We start from the raw sequence: 23922 nt of genomic DNA, 5'->3' as shown, positions 1-23922 counted from the left end.
CTCTGGTCCTTGAACACCAAACGTTTTATTATGTTTTTCCCCTAGCATTAATACCCTTATAATGAAATAACTTCCCTCCAAGTACTTTCTAAACAAATAATGATATTAATAGCTCATAGTGATGTCATAGTACCAGCTGGCCAAATGAAGCCTCAATACCGAGAAAGAAGCTTCCAGTTATGGTTTTTAGTATATTCCAAACCTATAGGTAGCCCATCTATAGGTGGTTTCAACAGTAAGTTGAAATTTAAAGAAAAACTCACCTCTGTACTGAACATGTCATGTACATCTCTTTGTTCTTTCTCATTATTATCTAAATAATAATGTATAAACAAGTATCTATGTACTGTTTCTGATATATTATTAAAAGTCATCCAGAGATGCATTTGTTTTGGAATGTGCTGGATGACGTGTCTACATTACACGCAGTCACAACCTCTCTCTATGTAAGGGATTCTAATGTCTGTGGATGTTGGTATACGTGGGGCTCCCGGAGTGAATGCATGGGTACCAAGGAGTGATTTTTTTTTTTTTTGCATTAAGAATATGATCAAGAAAACTGGAGAATGGAAGAAGCATGTGGAAGCCAACAGTCGTTTGATGAAGAAATTTGAGGAGTCCCGGGCGGAGTTGGAGAAGGTGCTTCGGGTCGCTCAGGAGGGCTTGGAAGAGAAGGGGGATCCAGAGGAACTCCTTCGGAAACACACCGTGAGTCTGCTCTGTGTACATCGACCTGTGTGTGCTGACACCTTATCTGAGACAGTAAACTAAAAAGACTGACCTCATTTAGGGGAGGAGGGCATGAACCTTAAAGGCAGCAGACCCAAGAAGTGGATTTTCCCATCTTTCTAGGGGATTGCAGTCTGAGCTTGGCTTGTCATGCTGGAGGGCTTCCCATGAGGACTCTTTCCGGCTGACAGAGGGACACTTTTTCATAGGACATAGGTCAGGAAGGAGACGTTGCCTGGAAGGTCTTTTCTGTTACCTTGTCACTCTTAATGAAGGTCCCAACTTCATGACTTCACCCAAACCTAATAACCCCCGAGGCCCTGGCTCCAAATCTAACTACCCTTAGGCTTAGGATCCTGATATACATGTCTATGGGGGACATTGTTCCACCCACAGCACGAGTATTAAAATACACACATGATAGGTGTGGGATGACTCATGATGAACATCATGACTGACACATGTTACAGGTAAGGAGGCAGGGGCAGAGGGTATGGAGATCCTGTATTGTCATTCTGAATTTACCAAAGAGGACCGGTATCCCTGTCACCGTGGAATCAAGGTTTACAGTAATCCAGTAGCTTTTCAGATTATTTTACCAAAACTAGGAACTTCAAAGATGTTTTCTCTTAAAATGTAGAAAGTACCAGAGAAATGGCAGATGTGAAGACTCTGTCTCAGAGCTATGAATGGTTATAGTCTGGCTCCAAAGAAGGATAGAGTTGGCTGAAGGTTTGATGAAGGCGACTATCTGCTGGCTACTTGGCTCAGAGCACTGTCCGGTGATATCATTACCGAACACGGCATCCTAACTGTGCCCCCTCCTCTGTGGTAGGAGTTCTTCAGCCAGCTGGACCAGAGGGTCCTCAATGCCTTCTTGAAAGCCTGTGACGAGCTCACGGACATTCTCCCAGAACAGGAGCAGCAGGGTCTGCAGGAGGCCGTGAGAAAGCTGCACAAACAGTGGAAGGTGAGTGGGGAATTATGGGAACACGATAAATGCATGCCCTGGAATCTGTTCTGCAGTTCAGAGAGTTCTACAAAAGAGAGGACTGGTTCAGGACACTTTGGCATCTCAACATGCCAACATGCGCCTGCTCAGAAGCCTCCTTCTGTCTTTCTGTGGATGCAGGATCTCCAGGGAGAGGCACCTTATCATTTGCTCCATCTGAAAATCGCTGTGGAGAAGAACAGATTCTCAGCTGCTATGGAAGAGTGCAGAGCTGAGCTGGAGCGAGAGACCAAGCTGGTGCCACAAGAAGGCAGCGAGAAGATCATCAAGGAACACAGGGTGTGTGCCACACCGTAGAAAAAGCTACTGCATAGTGTATTTAAAGATGCGATGGTCTGAGGAAAATGACCTTTCACATTGCCCCCCCCCCCGCCCCCCCCCCCGTCCCACCCATGAATCTGCCTTTAGTTCTCCTGTGAGAATACAGAGGTGATCCGTGGCTTCGCAGCAGGGCAGTGAAAGTGTTTGTCATATCTTAGGTTTTCTTTGGTGACAAGGGTCCTCATCATCTCTGTGAGAAGAGGCTGCAGCTCATAGAGGAACTGTGCGTGAAGCTCCCAGTCCGGGACCCGGTCAGGGACACATCTGGAGCCTGTCACACGGCGCTCAGAGAGCTCAGAGCTTCCATTGACAGAACATATGCGATGCTCATGGATGACCCAGACAAGTGGAAGGACTATAGTGGCAGGTACTGGGCATTTCCATGGACAGCTCTCATCTATCTTAGTTCTTCTCTTCGGAGGTTGCTCTAAAACAGGGGATGGTAAAGACTTTGTTTCAGGCAATAAGAAAGTCAGATGGCTTTAATCTTGCCCATGCTTTTGTATATAAAGGTACTTCATTTTACTTGTTTACTTTTTAAAAATGGTTTTCAGACCAAAGCAGGGGCTGGATTTTATTTCAAAGTAACCCTGATGTTCTTGACTTCCAATAATCCCATTCTTCTTGGTTTTCTCCTATCCCCTCCTCACAGGAGGAGGTCTGTCTTTATTGGTTGATGGCACTCTAGTGAGACCTCAAGTGGTTCCTTTCCTCTCAAGCTCTGAGACACATCCTTGTTCTCAGCTGAGCTCCATTTAAGTAACTGACTTCGATTTAAGTTATTAACCTCACGCTTGCCTTGGTCTTCAGGGCAACGTTTCCAGAAAGCACCATCAATTTAGTCATCGCTGGCTCCATTTCCGTGAATTCAAAATATAAATGTATCTCACCTTCCTGACAGTTTGCCCCTTTTGCAGTAAAAATTCTTATATGCTTTCAGGTTTTCTGAGTTCTCATCTTGGGTGTCTGCAAAGGAGGCACGGTTGAAGAAAATCAAGGATGAAGCCATCGACACTGCCAACCATGATGAGGTTAAACACACGGTAGATGTAAGTTCTGAGCTGGTCCCTTCTAGAGGGAAGGTGCCAGCAATTAAACACTCATAGAGTAACTGGTTTGTTTGTTTGTGTATGTGTGTGTGTGTGCGTGCGCGCCCACGCATGTGTTTGTGTTCTATTAAAAAATCAGATTTCTATATAGTTCTTTAAAGACGTCTCTTTGTATTACTGTGCTAAGGGTATGTTTTTCTCCCCTCTATGGTGCTGTTAGTAGCTTTGAGAATTAAGCATGATTAGTGATGCCTCTAATGCATATTTACCTAACGGGGAAGGCTGGAGCAGGAAGCAGCATTCATGATTGTATGACACAGCATAGATTTAAGAGTTGCTACTGGAAACAAGAATGCTGTGTGCGTTTGTACAATACAGTTTTAACCAGACAACTTGAGGACACAGAGAAAGTAGGTGATTCTCTGAGTGTTTCTCTGTTGTAATCAAACTGCACTGGTTCCTTTCAGCTGCTCTAGAGGCAACAAACCCAGCCAAGGTAACAGAGCTCCAGATCTGATTACCATGTTTATTCTGTAGCTGGCTCACAGCAGCCCTCTCTCTTAGGAAGACTTCGTTCGGTATATATAGACATAGAGTGCAATTCTCTGTCAACATTTCTAATGAGTGAAAAACCACATATCTACTAAAATAGAAGAGAATGCTTTATCTTTCTGCCACTGTCGTCTGGGTTTATTTTTCTCTTATTCATTCATATAGTTGCCCAAGGTACTAGAGAACGCAATAATAACACTGAGTATGTACAGAAAATAGGTTTTCTGTTTGTTGCTGTTTTAGTTTTTTTTTAAAAAGAAAGTCAGAGACCAATTTTGAAGCTACCTGCTTCCTGTCTGCTATGCGTTTTCCCCTGCCCTGGACTAAAGCACAAATTGTTGCCCCAGGTACCATAACCTCTACAACCAATCCTAAAGATTTAAAGCTTTGGAATCTCAGCAATGTTGTGGCTAGTGAACCCTCCCTGCTAGTTAGATCTTGGCACCACTTATAGATCTTTTCTGGCTAGTTTCATGTCAACGTAACACAAGTTTGCTCTGATCAAGGAAATAACTATAATCATCTAATTTAATTCTGAAAGTGATTTTGGAAATAGGCTCAGTGTCGGCTTTGCCCTTTCTTTTAGTAGTTGTTTAGGATGAGTGTGAAAAGCACTGTGGGCTCTCTTGTTCTCGTCAGTCTGTTGTGGTACAACAGCCAGCTCACGTGATTACTTCCATCTTACAAGCTTTCTTGGGTTTAGTTCTTTCCGGCTGGAAAGTCGTGACTGCTGATTCTTTGTTAATAAAAAGTGCCCTTTCAAACCAGGATATCAGAAATGACATCACCCAAAAGGGAGAGACCCTCAGCTGGCTGAAATCCAGGCTTAAGCATTTGATTGACGTTTCTTCTGAGAAAGAAGCCCAGAAGCGAGGAGATGAGCTGGCAGAATTATCAAGCTCGTTCAAGGTTCTTGTGGCTTCACTGTCAGAGGTAATGTCATTTACTACGCTCGATAGAGAGTTCTAGGGAAGGAGGCTATAGTGGGGATGGGACAGGGGGAGAGGCTGTGGGGCCATCTTAATAACCACAGTTATTTGTCTGGAGATTGTTAGGAAAGATGCTCAGGATGCTTGAGTTATGAACAATGATATTGAATTGGTAGTTCAAATTGATGACCTGTGTCTGAAGTCCAAAGATGATCAGTCAAATGGTTTTTGCTATTGCTGGAAGCATCATTATTTTGTTATAACTTAAAGATGTGTTTCAAAGTTCACGCAAAGGGTTTTGAGAAGCATGGTGTAGTGGTGAATGCCTGTAATCCTAGCTGAGGCAGGCAGGAGGACAAAGAGTTCAAGGGCAACTTGGCATCCATGACAAGTTCAAGACCAGCCTAAGTTACATGGTAAGAATGTATCTATCTCTAAACAAAGAAAGAAATAGCAGAAAAGAAAAAGGAAAAAAGTAATAAAGATGCTTTAAAAGTCAGACTAACCCAGCAATGAAGCTTAAAATTTATATCCTATTTCCATATAAATTGTGACATTTTTATTCAATGTCTCTAGGCCCCAATTTCCTACTTTTAAAGCAGGGTTTAAAATACACTAACAAAGGAGGGACAAAGACTAAATTCAGTGACAAAGACTAAATTTAGTACTGAATTTAATACTAAATTCAGGTAAATGACTTGGAAGAGTGGTGAGGCAGATGAGTCTTTATTGGCTGCTAACCAGTAATAAGAAAACATCATCATCATCAATGGTTAGTTGGGGGACCAGGAAAATTCCACTTTAGCAGAGCCCTACTTATTATAAACGTAATATGCATTCTAGTGGAATAAGGAATATTCACTTACAGGTTAAAGCATTCAAACGTCATGTCTAGTAGGATTCCTTCCACTCAAGGAAACTTGAGAAGGTCACATGGTACAAAATTTTTTAAAGCTCATGGGTTTGTGACAGGAAGATGATATAGAATGGTAAGGTAGTATTTGAATGGCATTTTAATTTTTAATAAATATTCTATTATTTCCCTCTTGTTTTTTCTCCCTTACTGGTTTTAAATAGTATGGACTCAACATTTTATATAAGGTATTATCATAGCCAGATAATATCCATGAGATTATAATTAAAGGACCCAAGTTATGAAGTATAAAATAGATACAATGTTGAAATAAGAGCGGCGGGGCTGTGTCCCCAGCATCCGGCCGCCCATATGGCTAGCTCCAGCTTATGTCCCGAAATAATTACACGGAAACTGTATTCTTTTAAACACCGCTTGGCCCATTTCTATCTAGCCTTTTCTAGGCTAGCTCTCGCACCTGGACTAGCCCATTTCTAATAATCTGCTGTAGCCCATGAGCTGGCTTACCAGGAATGATCTTAACCTGTGTCTGCCTGGAGTGGGAGAATCATGGCAACTCACTGACTCAGCTTCTTTCTCCCAGCATTCTGTTCTGTTTACTCCTCCCACCTATGTTTTAACCTATGAGGGCCAAGCAGTTTCTTTATTGCTTAACCAATGAAATCAACAGATTGATATATGACACTCCCACATCAATGCAACTTTATTATTCTGTGTTGTTTATCAAGTCATATACATTTCTTTTTTCTTGTTTTAGAATAGATTGTTTTTAATAAGGTACAGAATGTTGTTCCGTGAAATGAAACTCTTGCTTGTCTAAGTGGCTGTGCCATTGAAAACAATTAAATAAGACTTGAAACTATGAAAGACAATAGAAATTAGACATATATGAATCTATTTCAGCTGCTAAGACACAGTTTATCTATGCACTTAAAATATATACTATATCACAGGCTTCAATGGAGTGATTTTATTCAAAGGACATAAACCTTGAAGTTATGAGTTCTGGGGGTGTAATGCACAGTGTGATAAACAAAACTGTTTAATATATTTGTATTTGGGTAAGACAATAGACCTTGAATCTCTACAAACACAAAGTGTTCATATGTGGGGTAATGGGAGGATTAACCAGCTTAATTAGAGGAGTTATTTCTGAGAGTTGGAGCACTGGCCCAGCAGTTAAGGGTCCTGGCTGCTTTGCCAGAGAGCTAGGTTCCTAGCACCCATGTGGCAGCTCACAACCATCTGAAACTCCAGGCCCAGGAATCTAACACCCTCTTCTGGCCTCTGCAGGCCCCAGGCATGCATGTAGTGCTGTGATACATGGGAGCAAAACTCTTATTGACATAAAATGAAAATTGATGTATTAAAACTTTTAAACCACTATATGACGTGCACTAAGGCATTTCACTGTATAGCTTAGCTGTACACAGTGTTAATTTGTCCATCTCATCTCCATGTTAAAAATATTCCACAAGCTTTGTTAATTAGGATATGATTTACTTTTTTTTTCTATGAAAATCTAGGTTGAAGAGATGCTAAGCAACTTTGGAGAGTGCGTGCAATACAAAGAAATAGTGACCAGTTCCCTTGAGGAGCTGATGTCTGCTTCTCCAGAAAGCCAGGAGCAGGCTGAGAAGATCCTGGACACGGAAAATCTGTTTGAGGCCCAACAGTTGCTCCTCCATCACCAGGTAGACAGTCCTCTTTATTCGCCACGTGCCCATGTTGATGAGAGATGGAGAATAGGTTCTGAGGACGGGGATGGAGAGGGGGAAAGGAGAGGGAACTGGTTGAATGGTTCAAAGCACTTGGCAGTTCTGTTCTGTTCTTTCTGATAAACATTGCGTATTTCAGAGTATCCAGGGGGACAAATCCCTAAACAATTTAGTTTGCAAAATTATAACTTACTTGAAATGCCAGATGTTTCAGGTGACTTTACTCTTGCAAAAGATTAGAACTAAAAGGAAAGTAATTATGTGTATGTATGTGTGTATATATGTATCTATTGATATATGTATATTTGTATATATTTATATGTATATACATGTATATATGCATTATGTGTATTTATAAATATATGTATGTGTGTATGAATATTGTGCTGTGTAATTGTATGTATGTATATGTGTATGTGTGTGTATATATGTATGTGTGTATGTATATGTGTATGTGTGTATGTATATGTATATGTGTGTATAATAACCTCTTTTGGTGATAGATTGAAGCCAATACCTCAACCCTTTAAGTTCCAACTATCCACTGAACTACATTCTTACTCCCTAATAATAAGCTATTTTAGTCAACTTGTTTCCTGATAGTCTAGTGATAGACATTAAAATATATTTGCAGGTGGAATATAATACTTATAAGTATACTCACATATACTATACTTACATAAAAGTATATACACCTAAGTATATAAATATATACTTTCATACAGTAGCAAATATGAGTATCCTGCTTGTCTAACTCAATATAAATCAAAGTATAACAAATAAAATATTTAAAGATGAAATTCCAGCTAATTTAATGTAGAAAATGCTAACATTAGATTGTACACACAGAATGCTAATTGCCTTTAAAATGTGTGAAATAGCAATATCTAGGCTGTGCAGAGTTCAAGGAATTAAGGTCTGATGCTACAAAGCTCTTGATCATTGGAAAAGTGTCAGGGCTCAAAGTCAAAGAGAGAAGATTTTCAGTATTTATGATGTTTTAAAATTCATTTCTTGGACCAGGACTCAGTTATGTGAGTGTGCAAACTTTGTAAAGATATATAAACTCAACCCTTTAGATCTGTGTGCTATTCTACCTGAAAGTAATACATAAAATTATATGGCATGATTAAAGGTATTTGGTAATTTTTTTTTAATGTAGAGCTTCCTCCAAATAGCTTAGAATGTTAACCATTCAAATATATATCCTAGAAGGAAAATTCTTAATACTTGTATCTTTACAGCACAGATAACAAAATGGAATGAGACCTCTTTAGAGTCAGCAACTATTTTAAGATGCCTGTCAAACCAATTGTTTTATTTTGGAGTGCTGCATGTGTTAAATGTTCTCCAAATCCACACACAATTAAAATACTAAAAGCCAAATAATTTACATTTCACCATTCAAAGCATGGGCCATGTTTAAGAAACACCCATATTCGGTAAATTCAGGGTTCCTGATATTAATGCTCTAATTATTAGCCTCTCCTTTAGAACATAGTTCATGCCTACACCATGTGAGACTTTCCGTACCACTGTTGATACGATTACAGCCTGCCATAGCTTCATAGAGAATACAGTTTCTATTCTTCTATTGAACAACTACTTCTAGCAAAAGACAAAGATGATCTCAGCCAAGAAGAGAGACCTCCAGCAGCAGATGGAGCAGGCACAACAGGGCGGGCAGGCAGGCCCAGGCCAGGAGGAGCTGCGGAAGCTGGAGAACACCCTTACGGGCCTGGAGCAGAGCAGGGAAAGACAGGAACGGCGCATCCAGGTAGGGCTGGGCTGGCTCAGTGGGGCTCTGGCTTGACGGGCGTCCTGTCTCCAGCAGGAGCCATGTTTCTGCCAGTGCTCATGGTGGCATTTTGTTACCATCATTGTTTTCAGTCCTGACAGGCTTCCGGAGGGGCTCTTGAAAAGAGCACATTTGGCACATGTAGATGCTTATCTTAGTTGCTTTTCTCATTGCTGTAGCAATACCCGGCAAGGCGCTGTTTAAGGGTAGTGGGCTTCTTCTTCTGGCTTACCGTTCAAGGGGCACGTTCCATCATGGTGGGAAAAGCTTGGCAGCCGGAGCAGGGGCTGACTGGTTGTGTTGCGTCTGCCGCCAGGAAACGGAGAGTGAACAGAAGGTGGGGACTAGCTACCAAACCCAAAGGCCTGCCCCTAGAATCCCCCTTCCTCCAACAGGGTTCCACTTCCTAAAGTTCCCGTAGCCTCGGCAGCCAGCCCATCAGCTGTGGACCAAATATTCAAACACAGGAGCCAATGGGAAATACGTCACATCTAAATCACAGCAATTTTTAACAGAGTTTTCATTAAGACTTGTCCCCAGGCTACAAGCAATTCTGTGCTGGAACCAGGCGAAGAAGGATGTTTAAAAGAAATCTCACACTCGCTCAGAACTGAGTATAATAAAGGGTTATTTATTTAGGGGTAGACTCACAGATCACAGTCGTCTGCTGGAATGGGGAACAGCAACTGAATCCAGCAGCCAGGAAAGAGGCCTGAGCTTTTCATCGCACATATGGTGTAAGAGGCCACGCCCAAGTGGGCGGGTAACTTAAAGGCTACTGGCTGTAGGAATTCCTACAGCAACCAGGATACAATGCTCACTTGTCTGAATCCAGGAACTTGGTCATATTATTTCTCATATCCCAGCAATGCAACAGCCACGCCTCCATCCCACCCTGTGCTTCAGGGGGCTGTTGACACACCAGCCTAAAGATGATTTTGAGGTTTTTTTTGCCACTTATCACTCTTGTTTTCCTTCCCATTTTCCTCTTGCTACCCCCAGCCTTTCTTGAGAGCGATTGAAAGGCTCTTTTCCACTGTTAGCGATCTACATGTTATAACCGCCTCTGTAGAAGCACAAGACATTCCGTCTGCTGGGACACTCAGAAGTCATCTGAAGACCCAGAGGCAGGAAAGAAACGCTATCAAAGACACCAGGCTCATTTTCAGTCTGTGCTGCTGTATGACGTCACACTTGCTACAGCTGACAGCCTAGGGAGTGAACGAGAAAGCAGTGGTGTGTTAGGAATCAGTCTGGACATTTGATGTGTGATGTGCCGTGATGTTTATCTCTTTGTCATTTAGGTCAGCTTGAGAAAATGGGAGCGATTTGAGACAAACAAGGAGATGGTGGTCAGATACCTGTTCCAAACAGGGTCCAGCCACGAGCGCTTCCTGAGCTTCAGCAGTTTGGGAAGCCTGTCATCAGAGTTGGAACAGACAAAGGTATATCAAGGCCACGTGGTTCCTTGTTCTCCACCATCACAGTTAGTATTACACATTTACTCAATTCTTACTATTTCCTGATGACCCAGTCTCTTCGGTACACGGTGGGACAAGAATGTAAGTAGGATTTACACCTTAAGAACTAAGACTTTTATGAAAGTGGGAAGGTACGAGTCCCCTGACAGATACGTGTATAAATGATGGGACCAATATTTACGACTCAGTTGGGTAAGACCGAGAGAAGCAGGGTTTGGAGCCGGAAGGTGGACAGACAGACGTTCTTGGATAGAGGAATGCCCTCAGGTGGGAAAGGAGCTAGAGCGATGGCTCAGTTTCATGGTGAGAGATGAAAGGGCGTTAACCTGGAAAGGTGGGCAATGCTTCAACAACAAAACCCCAAGTGTTACAGAGAACTGGGCCATCTGGGAGTTCCTAAGAAGGTCACATAGCCATAGATGTGCCTCGGGGGAGGGAACGTCTAAGCAGACCTAGAAATCCAATGGAAATGGTGAAAGGCTGGGGTGCTGTGCACAGTTAGAAAGCACTTTCGGAGCCTCGTTGGGCGCTTGCACACACTGTCACAAGAGCGTGTAGAATTGACACTTGGGGCTCTCATGATCTCCTTATCCACTTATCCTATTTGACAACCCTTATTCTAGCTGACAACCTGTGGGTGGTTGTGCTAAAGAACTTTGGCTTCTTGCATATGCTGGTATGTGATGTGTACACATGGCAACGTCAAGTTAAATATATCCCAACAGAGACGGACTGGCCTGGAAGTAAATGTTTAGAGAGCTGGGGCTGAAGGTTGCTCAGCTACTAAAGAGCGGGGGGCTGGTTTCTTCTATAAGTCTACCTGGTGCGAGCCAATCTTTCCTAATGCCGTCTGCAGCCATTCACACATCATAGTCTCTGGACTCTGGCGACAACACCTTACAACATCATTCTGTGTTTGTTTAGTTTTGTTTTGACCAATCCTCTTCTGTTCTGTGAAGCCCTCTGCATTACAACTTCCTGTGGGTAGTACATACAAAATAGTCTATAAAAAATTACAAGCAAGCGTTTTCAAACATCACCTCCTCCGTGGCTCTGGAAAACTTGGGAGCACAGCCAGACTGGCTAACACTTGATTGCATTCAAGGAATTACACTGAGATTTGTGATCTTCAAAGCTGGACCAGCAATGGCCTGGGGGCTCACAGGTAGTCAGGAGAGGGACTGGATGCTATAGCATCAGCAAACATTATGCTTTAGGATACTGTGCGTCTCTGTGCCATCGGGAGCTCTGCCTAATTCTATCTGAACCATAGGAGGCTTCTATACAATGATGCTCACGTGAGACTCAATGGGGATACTCAAGAGAGACAATTGGGTCTTTCAAACAGGAAGCTATAATTCCATGATGTAATTTTATCCCCTGTGGTATTATTTGTGACTTTAGAAATTTTCCTCTTAAGTACAGTCTTTTTATATGGTATTGCAGAATAATTTGGGGAGATGATTTGAGTGACAGGCTGCGTTTTACCAATATTTACATAGCGATTGTGTGCTGACTAGTTAAAAAAAGACGCTGATGAATGTTTAAAGCTCTTGTCAGATTTTCTTGCGTGAAAAGAAATAAGACATTAATTTTCTTCGCTCAAGGTTATCACTAAGGTTAATGTTTTCTAATTTAATATTCAATGTTATTTACCTAACAAGATTCAGGTAGCACCTAAAAGATAGCAATGTCTCATTCAGATTAAAAGGTTTGAATTAAAATAGCTCCGAGCTGCTGAAAACCAGCAGGTGGAAAACCCAGCTTTCGTCCGCATGAAAGATGTAAACATGATAATTGGTACCTGCCAGCGGAAGGCACTTAGAAAGGAATCTGTCGGTGGATGCTGAGTTCCCTTCCAGAAGAGAACATGATTGCGTGCATTTCACACGCACACAAAAGAGCCCGAAGAGTAAATCACCACAGAGGGGGGAGACCAGTGGTGCAGAATCACAGTGCAGGTTCAACGCCTCCAGACTCAGCTCTGCTGGCACTGGGGACGCGGCGCTGTGGGGAGAGTGTCTGCCCAGCACACAGGAAGCCCTGAGCTAGAGTCCTCAGCGGGTCAGCCTAGCATAGGGCTGTACCCCTACAATCTCAGCACTCAAGAGGCGGGGACAGGAGGGTCAATGCAGAGTGTGTTTGTGACCTGCTTGGGGTGCGTGAGATTCTTTCTCAACTGCAAAGCAGAAGACCTGAAAGCTTCCTTCCTTCATGTTGCTTGTTTATAGGAATAAAATAAGACTCCCCAGCATTAAAAATGGACTATATTACTTCTCAGGGAGCTAATAACTTCTTTCTATAGAGAAAAAATATATAAGAAAAAATCGCTGGTGCTCTGCATTAGACAAGATATATCTCTATCAGACAAATATAAATCTTTCTGTTAGTTAACCTACAGATGTACTGTCCCTGTGTTCAAAGAACCAATAACTGTTGGTGATTTGGTGAAGTGGCCAGTAGTAAATGAATATATTTAAGGATAAATTAATGGGTATAAGTATCTCAGAATTCAGAATGATAGGCCTAAATCAGGAAGGAGTGGAAAACCAATTCTACCAAAGCTAGCGGAAAGATTTTAACAAAGCTTCTAATTAGCTTATGGAAGTCTGTACTTCTATCTCAAGCATTCTTGATCAATCTCTGAAGAATACACAGTTGGCTTGAACGCAGCATCCAAGAGTTTAAAAATGCTCACCTAACAGTGCTGCAATATTTGTTTTTGTGTGTCTGTTTGTGTTGTTTTTCTAGGAGTTTTCTAAGCGGACAGAAAGCATTGCCACCCAGGCTGAGAACCTTGTCAAGGAAGCCTCAGAAATGCCACTGGGGCCCAGGAATAAGCAGCTGCTTCAGCAGCAGGCCAAGTCAATCAAGGAGCAGGTCAAAAAGCTCGAAGACACGCTTGAAGAAGAGTATGTGCTTCACAACTTCTGACCTTTGCTCTCTGGGGTAGCATCCTGTGGGTCTCTCCTGTCTCCTATTCCAGTCTTTCAAAAATCTCAAGGTGTCTGTATGTTTCTACCTGTCTTGAGGAAGCAACTCGCAATCCAAAAGAAAACTGTTCTCAGCCCAGGACCTGGTATCCATAATAATGAAAGTATACAAGCAATGTGGTGTTTACATTCTAAACTGGTATATTCATCACTAAGCCATATCTGTTCTTTTCTGTGGCCTTCATATTATGCAGAGGCAATCTCCAAAAAATAACCCACGTTTACTTTTTTTTACTATTTCATTCTAGCGTCACCTATTGAAGAGGAAATAAAGGCCTAAGAACATATCATGTAGAAGGAATATCTCAAACTTAAAGTTCATGACTGTGTCCATAGTACCTCAATATTCAAATTACCATGAATTCATATTCCCCTTCCAGAAATTACCTGCAAAACTCTATCTTGATTTGAAACTTTTACTATTTATCTGAAAAGAATAAATAAGCTTGTGCCCCTGTGATATCCTACTACAAAGTTTGGGGATAAGCTTTTGAAAACATTGTCAATAGTCTCTAAACTAATATCGCTAACATTCTTATTCAGTGCCACACTGAATAATAGTCCATGACTCTCAAGAAACAAAACTGCAGTCACAGGGAGGGTTTCAGAATGTGAAAACTGTTTTTAGTAGTCTTGGACCTTGCATTGAACATTTTATATTTGCCTAAACTTTAAACTTTGATCAATATCTTATTTGAACTAACTCAAAACTTTGACAACTTTATATTTGATAAACTCCGCCAAACTATGTAAACAGCAAATCTTGAGACTATATTAAAAACAAAGCTACTTCTAAATGGATTACAATAACCATTTGAAGCTAAATTTTATGTAAAAATCTGTACTATAAAATAGATTGCATTTGCATTTTTTATACTGCTAAGTGCATTAGACACACACAGGGTTCAAAGTCGAGACTGTACCACTATTGAATTTGACAATCAGCTGATGCCATGTTTGTTCTTGGTATCAAGTGCCTTTTGTAATAAGGTATACTCAGTTACTTTTCCTTCACCCAAGGATATCAGTTAGTTTAGTGCTAGGGTTATTATAGTTTTCTAGTTTCTTTCTAAACTGAAAGCCATGTTCACCTGGTTATATGTCCAGAGCTAATACCAACTGAGATTCTCCAGTTGAAATCCAATGCATTAGACTTACCGCACAGAGGGCCAGTGCTGTCTGTAAACAGTCCGGGGGCTCATGAATGAGTGTTTGGGAAAGTCTTTTGGAGTCAGAACTGTAGGAGACCTGTGACTCGCAGAGACCATTATAGGTTACAAACCAAAGGCTTCACGGAGCTGATGGCGGCAGGTGCTGCCCTGCAGCCTGTGATTAGACCACGGCTCTACCTGGATTCACAAACGCGCACTTTACCAAAGTACTTCAGTATAAAGTGTCCCAGTAGTACCTCCCCCTAAAAGCAAAGGTAGCCTGTCAAACGATCAAACCCCGAAAGCTGTTCTGGGAGAGTTCCCTACTCTGAGTTCTGAGGGTAGCTGCTTCTGTGCAGAGCTTGACCTTGTGGGCTCACACCCTTCGAAGTCAGCACAAAACTGCATTCAGAGTGCAGCTCCGTTCACAATGTAATACGGGTGCTGCCTCCTCCAGCACCCATTCCCCCAAGAGACAGGAAGGCTGGGCTCAGACAGGCAGCTCACATCAAGTACGTATGATTCTCCTGCTCAAATAGTTTCCGCTCTGAAAGAGTCATGAATATCCCCAAGACCTTTCACCTGGTGAAGTATAGGAGAAAAAAAAATTGTCTTGCTATTCTTTATGGAAATACTGCTTTTTTTAACTTAATTTGGTTAATTTTAGTATTAAAACCATGGAAATGGTGAAAATCAAGTGGGATCATTTTGGCAGTAATTTTGAGAGCCTGTCCACCTGGATAAGTGAGAAGGAAAACGAACTCAAAGCCTTGGAAACGTCAGCGTCTGCCTTGGACGTGCAGATCAGCCAAATCAAGGTGACCTGCACACATGTTATGCTTATAAACTCCCTTCCTTTCTTACATTTATATCACCAAAACCTATTTGATCCCAGGACAAATCTTCCATTCTTCCGTGACTCTTTTAAGTTGAACTCACGCCAAGCTAAGAGGTCATGATTGATGATTCTTTCTAGATAAAATTGTGTGTTAATACTGTCTGACTTACAGATTCAAAGTCAATATTGTGTGCGATATCATTAAACTATTTTTTATGGTTGCATTATTCTTTTCCTTGATTTTGGTTTGACGCCCATGGACTCCCCTGTTCATGCATTTATACATCATGAAATATATTCATCATCCACAACTAACTGCCCTATTTAAGAACTGTTCCAAATGTCAGACTCAAGTATTAGCTGTGTTAGCCAGGCATGGTGGCACATTCTCTAAGTCCAGAAGTCACAAGGTGAGGGTAAAGAGATTGTCAAAAGTTCAAGGTCAGCCTGATCTACTTGCTGAGTTCCAGGACCTTCTGGGACTCGTAGTGAGACCCTGTCTCAAAAAGCCAAAAAAAAAATAAAACCCCCCCAAAAAATCCCCCCCCCAAAAAAACCAAAACCAAACAAACAAAAAACCACTTTCCACCCACCCAAAATGCATTGGTGGCATTTACCCTTACTAACCAGCAGGGGGAGCCAGAAGCATTTCTTTTGTCGAGAAAGCCCTTAGACCTGGTGTTTATTCTTTTCATGGATGAACTTATCTGGACAGTCATTCTGGTGCCTTAGCTCTCCCACTGCCAAAAGAGCTAGCTATATAAGTTATCACTGACCACTGCAGTAGAAAAGCTAAATAATATGGGCTAAAATAATTGAGATTGGAGTGAGCATCCTTTTTTTTATATATATTCTTTGAGAATTATATATATGTGCATATATATACATATATATAATGTGAGAATTTTCTATATGTGTACAATGTATTTTGATCATATCTAGCAGCTAACCTCCCTCTGCTCTAATGCCTTTCAGAATTCCCACCATGTCCTCCTTCTGAACTCCATGTCCCCTTTTAGACAGACATTCTCAGTTTTATACAATCTTACGCCACACGGGTTCAGATTTGGTCACTTCCTTCTGCTAGCTCTGTTCACAGTTTAAAATGGAAAACTCCTCTGCCACTAAATATACTAATAGATGCCGAGGTAAGGACACATTTCACGCTGTGACTCAGAACACGTGGCGGCCATGTGCAGGGTGGGAGGGTGGCATGGTGTTCAGCTGACACAGCTCTTAATCGCCAGATCCTGCACAATCGGGGATCCCTAGGATGTGGCAAACACAGCCTGTCCAGGAGAGCAGCTACCAAGCCCTGAGACAGAATTTATGAATATTTTAACTCTTTAATAAAAAATTGTCATTTAATAATTTTCATTAAATTCTAAGAAAAAAATGATACATTTAAATTGGTCTCAAAACTTCTCCTTCCGGAAATTAACAAGCACTTTATGACTTATTTTATTCATCCAGTAATTCATTTACTGTAATATTGAGTCCTTTCAGAGCAATTCTGAATTATGAAAATGATCAGATGCCATCCCATTCCTCAGGAAAAATTAGAAATATTTAATTATTAAATATATAGTCAGTTATAGGTTTTCTTACCATCAAACTGGAAATACATTTGGATACATCCAAAATGGCACTTCAGTTATGATCTGAAATATATAAAACAGATATGAGCGACAAAAAGATGTGTGTCAACAGACACAGCAACAGAGTGGAATCCAAAAGACTTTGGCATAGAAGGTTCCATAGTCCAGTGCCAAACTGATGCTTTGAATCCTTACACTAATTCAGAGAGATTAAAAATACATTTGCAATATCCTTTTCACCTTAAATCAAGCTGACAGTTAAAATTGATGGGGCTTTTGCAGGCTATAAAGATAGTCTAATCGCATTCTTGTTCAGCACTGTGTGTTTCTCCAATACTGACAATAAACAACAACATTTTCCTGGCTCCCTTTCCATCTTACCTCTAGTAGAATACTCTCTCTCTCTCCTTCCCTCCCCCCCCCCCCTCTCTCTCTCACACACACACACACACACACAAACCCTCATGATCTAATTCCATGGCTTATGTTCACAAATTTGCTGATGAGATAAATGGGCCTGAGAACTCATAATTTTGTTCTCAACTAAGGTTCTTTCTGTTATATGCCATGATTATGTAGACAAATTATTGATGCATATTAGACAATACACATTTTGAACTATGAGTGCCTTTTTTTTAAAAAAAAAGAATCCAATAAGACAGCAAAAGAAACAGAGAACATTTATGCTCCGATAACAATTATCTACCAGGTACCCCATGTAGCCATGCATATAAAAATTGAGAATGAAAGATTATGCCAAACAGACTTCAAGGTGACCCAAACTCTTTCCAATTGTCTCATCATGACAGAAGTCACAAATTTAGCTTTCCTAGGGTAACAGGATTTTCCATTTACTATTTTCATATTGTTTTGCTTGATTTGCACCCCTCAGAGAAATGACTTGCATTTTCTGTGTTTGAGGCCCCATCCACTGCTGCTCACACCTATATGCACACGTCCTACGCAGCTCTCAGTTCCTTTCCTGCAATGACTGACATTATTGAGTATCTTGTCTGTCCCAGATTAAATGGATGATATGTGCACATTATTTTTCTTTAGAGTACCTAGCCAGTGAAGAGAGCAGGGAAATCTCAGGTCCTATGAGAAATCGTCAGCTATTAAAATTCTTCGACCGGGTGTGTCTGGTTCCTGATGAGGGAGACTGAATACTCTGCTGAGTTATGTGGTGGGAAACCACGGGCCAAAGGAATAAATGATAGATTGTCAAAGGCCGTTTTTAATGTGTGGCTAGAAAGGGTTTAGTAAACATAGCATACTCAGTTACATTTGGAAAGGTTAAATACGTGCAAATATGACCGGTTTTGGAAGTTTCTGGAACACACAGCTTTCCCAGACCACCTGACCTTTAATATTTTCTCGATGAGGAAACCGCACACTCCTCTGTCTTCAGATGTACTGTGAGAGTACAGGGCTAGCTTCTCGCTTATGTCATCTCGAGACGTGGCTCTCTCTCTCTCTCTCTCTCTCTCTCTCTCTCTCTCTCTCTTCCGCATCCAACCCACACCGCCACCATTGCCAAGCCCTTTTTCATGTGCTTCTATGCATCTGTTCTCCCCAAATGAGGCCAGGAAGCAGGTGGCATCTGTTTACAGCTGCTTGCCCCTGACCTGAATGTGTGTAGATGTCAGTTAGGCCTGCTGTCCTGGTAGGTAGTCTCTACTGCTGTGGTGTGAGTCCACGAAGGTGAGCCTACTCAGACCTCACTGACATTTCCTCTTGTTTCAAATATTAGGTCGCAATTCAAGAAATAGAAAGCAAAATCGACAGCATTGTAGGGTTAGAAGAAGAAGCCCAGTCCTTTGTCCAGTTCGTCACTGTTGGAGAGTCTGCTCGCATCAAAGCCAAGCTGACCCAAATAAGAAGATACTGGGAGGAGCTGTGTGAACACGCACGGGGCCTGGAAGGGACGATCCTGGGGCGCTTATTACAGCAGCAAAAGTTTGAAGAGAATCTGACAAAGGTGAGAATTGGCCCCTGTGTGGTAAAGTTACATATTTAATACATGGAAATACAGTGAACACCCCGGAAAAGGAGCAATAAAGAAAGACCACATGCTAACAACCCAACAAGGGTTAGAAACTCCATTCAGCGCTACATATATGGCAACCTTGGGATGTACAAACGTCATTATACATTGTGTTAAGGTTAAGTCTTAGTACCTTTGCAATGATTTTAGATTTTATTAAAAAGCCTTTTTAAAAATGCAATCATGACATCAAAAACTCATCTATAACAGAAAGATTGCCAAGTCCTCGAAAACCCTCCTCTGCCTTGGTATATAGCTTAAATTATTTTTATGTCCCACCATTTTTTTTTTTTAGATCCGGCAATCTGTGTCTGAATTTGCAGAGCGGCTGGCTGATCCTATTAAAATATGTTCTTCAGTTGCAGAGACATACAAAGTTCTCCAAGAGCATATGGTGAGAGCGCATAGCCACACTTTTTCATATTTATCCACTCAAAAATTTGGTTACTCCTACTTGATAGGAAAACAGCAAATATTGTGAGAGTTAAACTTGGAAATATTTTAGGTTAGTTGAGGAGTTAAATGGTTCAAACAACATTATTTCTTATAACAAAACATTTGAGTATACAAATTAGTTCCCATTTTTAAAAATATAATATGTATTATATAAGATTAATATTGTAATAAATATATATATTTATAAAGGGGATAGTCATTTAAAAGATATTCTCTGAGCAGGGGAGATGCGTGAGGTGATAAAGTACTTGTATGTAAGTACCTGTTGGATCCCAAGCACCCATAGAAAATCAGACCAGGCACAGTGGCCTTCTGAAATGTTCAAGAGGCAGAGACAGGACCACAAGGGCAGGATGACGAGACTAGTCAGAGATATTCTGGGTTCAGGAGAGATCTTGCACCCACTACCAAAGTGGGGAGTAACTGAGAAAGACACCCAACCTCAAATTTGAGTTTCTGCATGTGTGGACCCACGTATATCCACACATGCAAACATACACCTGCGTACCACACACACAGAGATATATATGATGTGGAAATGTGCCTATCTATGAGTGTATGTATATATATGTTTCTCTTCTCATCAGAATATGTGATGTTTTCAGGTTAGCTTTTTAATAAGTCCCTGTCCTCCTCTCCACTATCTTGTGTAAGAAAAAATGGCACGTGCAGAGTGAATTTTAGACGCTAACCAGCCACATTTAGATGTGAGAGAATCCCTTCCCCCCATGAAAAGATCTCTAAGAATTGGCTTCTTTGACCTGGCTGTGTAACTCTCAATTACGATCAGTCTTCAGCAAGACAACCGATAGCCCTGGGAGAATGCAGGGAAAGGTGCAAACCTCGAGCATCACATACAAAGAGACGCGCACAGGAAACATGCTGAGGAGCAAAACAACATTCATGGTCCCTGCTTTAAAAACACGTATGCAACATACTTGTCTCTACTACAGTGGAAGGGAGCTGCAGGCACAGAGAAGAGATGATCAGCAAACACACATCTGGAAAGGATGTTGTTCAAATTGTACAGCCGTGTATTCTTTTTTCAATGTGTTATGTCTAAGACATGATCGTGCCCTAAACATAGTCGTCATGATTTAAAAAAAAAAATTACATTTACATATTTCTTACCGGGGGTGGTGTAGAGGTCAGAAGACAACCTACAGAAATTGGTTCTCTCCTTCTACCATGTGGGTCAGAGGTATCCAAGGCAGTCATCCCTGTTTGATGGCAGCCACCTTTACCCGCTGAGATAGCTCACAGGCCACAGCCCTGGGAAATTCTAACTCCCTTTAGATTTCTGCATCCCAGAAGCCACGTTCTCCTCACATTCAATCTTACAAAAATCATAGCAGGACACTCTTGGATTGTTGAAGTCCGTGGCAGCCTTTCTGACTGAACGGTTGGATGGGTTGTGACAGGTCTAACTGAAAAATGGGCCTTGTTCATGCCACGCTGTCTCTGCCATCCAGATATCTCCCTCAGCCACAGTTCTGACCTCTGGGATTTCAGTTACCTGAAGTCAAGCACAAGTTTATGATATTAAAGTAAAAACCTTAGAAATAGGTAGATCATACCTTTAAAAAACCTTCATCCCACTAGAAAGGGTCTGACAGAGTGTATCACACAATGGGGTTTACTAGACTGATCACAGGATACCCTGGGTAGCTTAGCAGGAGTTGTCTGCACGCTGGAGGGACTGAGAACCTGAGAACTGTCCTCAGGACCATTTGCAGTTCCAATCATACATTGGCGGTCTGGAGGATGCCTGAAGAACAAATGTCTTCCTTATTGGGAGGCAGAGGATTCAGCAGGAGGAGCAGCAACAGCGGAGTATGTGTACTCACCAGCAATGGATGAAGGTGGACAGGCAAAAAGTGACAACTTTCCCCTCAGGCCTCCTTCTATCAGGAGTGCTCCTGGAGGGCTAAACCTCCTGGGAAATACCCTCATCGACCCTCCCAGAGGTGTGTCTCTTAGTTGATTCCAGATCCAATCGAGTTGACAGCCAGTACCAACCATCTCAATTACAGGATGTAATTATAACTGTCGTCTTCACTTATGTTGTTAGTCACTTACCCTTCTTGATTTATAAACTGAGCTTGGCATGGGTATAGAGAAAGTAGACTGTGCATAGGTTGATATCTGCATTTGCATGTACTGTGAATAATTTTGTCCCACACCTCCTGTGAATCAGGATGCTCCTGACTCCTCTGCTCTTTTCCTCAGGATCTCTGTCAGGCCCTAGAGGCTCTCAACAGCACAGTCACCTCCTTCTCAGCCAGCGCCCAGAAGGCGGTGAACAGAGAGTCCTGCACCCAGGAGGCTGCGGCCTTACAGCAGCAGTATGAGGAGATACTGCACCAGGCCAAGGAGAGACAGAAGGCATTGGAGGATCTGCTGGCCCACTGGCAAAGGTGAGCAGCATTAGCTCTTGACTTGCTGTCCATGGTGGGTAGGGGACTCCAGATGAGCAGTTCCATAAGTGATGGGAAATAGTCACCCTAGATATATGAGTGAGTTTGGATGTCTACTGCAAGGTATCCCTTGAGAAAAGAAGCCTGAGAGTAGAGAGGAAGTGTATGTATCTTGACCTATTGTACAGATGCGAGCAAGTGCGTGAGAATTAGCATGAAAATGAATGATGTTAATCCCTTTGGTCTGCAGGAATAACGCAGCCAGTGAGCATCATTTGTAACAGTTTGTGTCAGACCTGCCAGCCTAGAGAGAACTTGTCTCTAGTATAACCATCTTGGATGAAGTAATGTCTTTTTATCTCTTTCTTTAGGCTGGAGAAGAAGCTGTCGCCCTTTCTGACCTGGTTAGAGCGATGCGAAGCCATAGCCAGTTCTCCAGAAAAGGACATTTCTGCTGACAGAGTCAAAGTGGAGAGTGAAGTACAGTTAATACAGGTACGCTCAAAGAGGGTGGGGGTAGGAATGGAATGATCTTGTATGGTTGCTTATTTCAAGTTAATTTATTAATGAAGTATCTAAGTCCCGTAACCATCCCAAAAGCACCATTTGACGTCCAGGCGTGCTGAAAGAAAGAGGGCACTCCCGACTCACAGACACGATGACAATGGGAGCTTGGCGGTTGCCTGTGTCCATGGAGTCTTAGACAGCCCTGTAATACAATGTGTAGCATCTGAATATAAATGTATAGATTGGGTGAGGTTGGCAGCAAATATAATTGCTCCACTTTCGAACATAGGTGATATTTTAAAACGAAAGGTGTTTTTGTAAAAAAAAGAATAGAATGTAAAAACAAATCAAGAATGATTGTTATAGTCAAGAAATGATGGAGGAGGGTCATTTGTCTATGTATTACTTTCATTGGTTAATAAAATTAGGTAGGTGGAGTAAACAGCTAGCCATGCAGAGCCAGGCAGGACGAAAAACAGGCCTGCCTGCCGATCCTCACTACAAAGAAAGACAAGGAAAAAAAATGAAGCCCCAATAGGAAGACAGAAAGACACTGTGGCTTAAAGCAAATATTCTAAATTTAAATAAAAAACATTTTCATTATTAAAGCTGCAGACAATATTGCTGATTTTTGGATATTAGTAATGTGTTCTGAGGATGCTATCTGAGCCAAAAAAGTCGGCAGCAAAATTGCTTCTGAAAAGAGCCCTATTGTACAATAGACCCTTTCTTGACTTCCGACATCGCTCTTCGGTGTAACTAGTGAAAGAAGCAGAGACCTGCTAGTTTGATATTATTCCTGGTAGTCCCTTTGGGATATCTGAAGTGTCTAAAGACACTGGGCCACCTCCTGTTTCTTCCCTCCCTGACTCCAGGAGGGTGCCATGCCCCTCGTCCTTTCCCACTCTGGCTTACAAAGTTTGAATGGTCTTCCTCTTCCCAAAAGTCACTTTCCAGAAACCCTGGGGCTTCCCTAAGGGTGAAGGGGCTCACAGCTCAGTTTGACAGTGAGGAAAGGAGGTTCCAGAAGGAGATCCATGGCTCCTTTGCCTATAAATAAAACCAGAAATCCACTCTCCACTTTGGCGATGTCTGTATTTTTCCCATTGTTGATTCTTCCATTTGTTCAATGAAACAAAATAAAAATATTATTGATGGGAGCCTGCTGTGAACCAGGTACCTCGCAAGCTGTGACCTGACAAAGGGGGTGTATGCTGCTCACCTCCTGGCCTTGCTTTTCCCAGGCGTTCTCTTTCCTGTATCCTCCCCAGCACTGAGTCCAACACTTACAGGGGGTCTTCCTTGTCATCATGGAAGGGTTCTCCATCCTTTCCTACCTCTGCAGTTTTGTTTGCACGCTATGTAGGGCCCCACAGAGAAGGAAAAGGAGCCTCTTGATAAGTGTTTACTATGTGCTATGTCATCTCGCTTGTGATCACTTTAATTTAACCA

General features: G+C 41.8%; 1 protein-coding gene across 4 annotated transcripts in view; it reads left to right on the top strand.

Annotated features, from left to right (window-relative positions):
* Syne1 (spectrin repeat containing nuclear envelope protein 1) overlaps positions 1-23922 on the top strand; it is a 461524-nt gene that overhangs the window by 160010 nt on the left and 277592 nt on the right. For all 4 annotated transcript variants that reach the window (XM_041680032.1, XM_041680030.1, XM_041680029.1 and 1 more), the window contains 15 exons: positions 544-708; positions 1565-1699; positions 1862-2020; positions 2221-2429; positions 3003-3111; positions 4432-4596; positions 6993-7160; positions 8797-8961; positions 10287-10427; positions 13215-13375; positions 15275-15425; positions 18797-19024; positions 19386-19484; positions 21776-21963; positions 22335-22458. In XM_041680032.1, the coding sequence (XP_041535966.1) occupies positions 544-708; positions 1565-1699; positions 1862-2020; positions 2221-2429; positions 3003-3111; positions 4432-4596; positions 6993-7160; positions 8797-8961; positions 10287-10427; positions 13215-13375; positions 15275-15425; positions 18797-19024; positions 19386-19484; positions 21776-21963; positions 22335-22458 (2367 nt within the window). The remainder of the gene's footprint in view (positions 1-543; positions 709-1564; positions 1700-1861; positions 2021-2220; positions 2430-3002; positions 3112-4431; positions 4597-6992; positions 7161-8796; positions 8962-10286; positions 10428-13214; positions 13376-15274; positions 15426-18796; positions 19025-19385; positions 19485-21775; positions 21964-22334; positions 22459-23922) is intronic.

This window comes from Microtus oregoni, unplaced genomic scaffold, assembly GCF_018167655.1.
Source record: "Microtus oregoni isolate MIOR12 unplaced genomic scaffold, Mior012 000033F_ref0000390, whole genome shotgun sequence".
NCBI classification, from domain to species: Eukaryota; Metazoa; Chordata; class Mammalia; order Rodentia; family Cricetidae; genus Microtus; species Microtus oregoni.
Note: the sequence above shows the minus strand (reverse complement) of the source record. Positions and strands in the feature narration are given on the sequence as shown.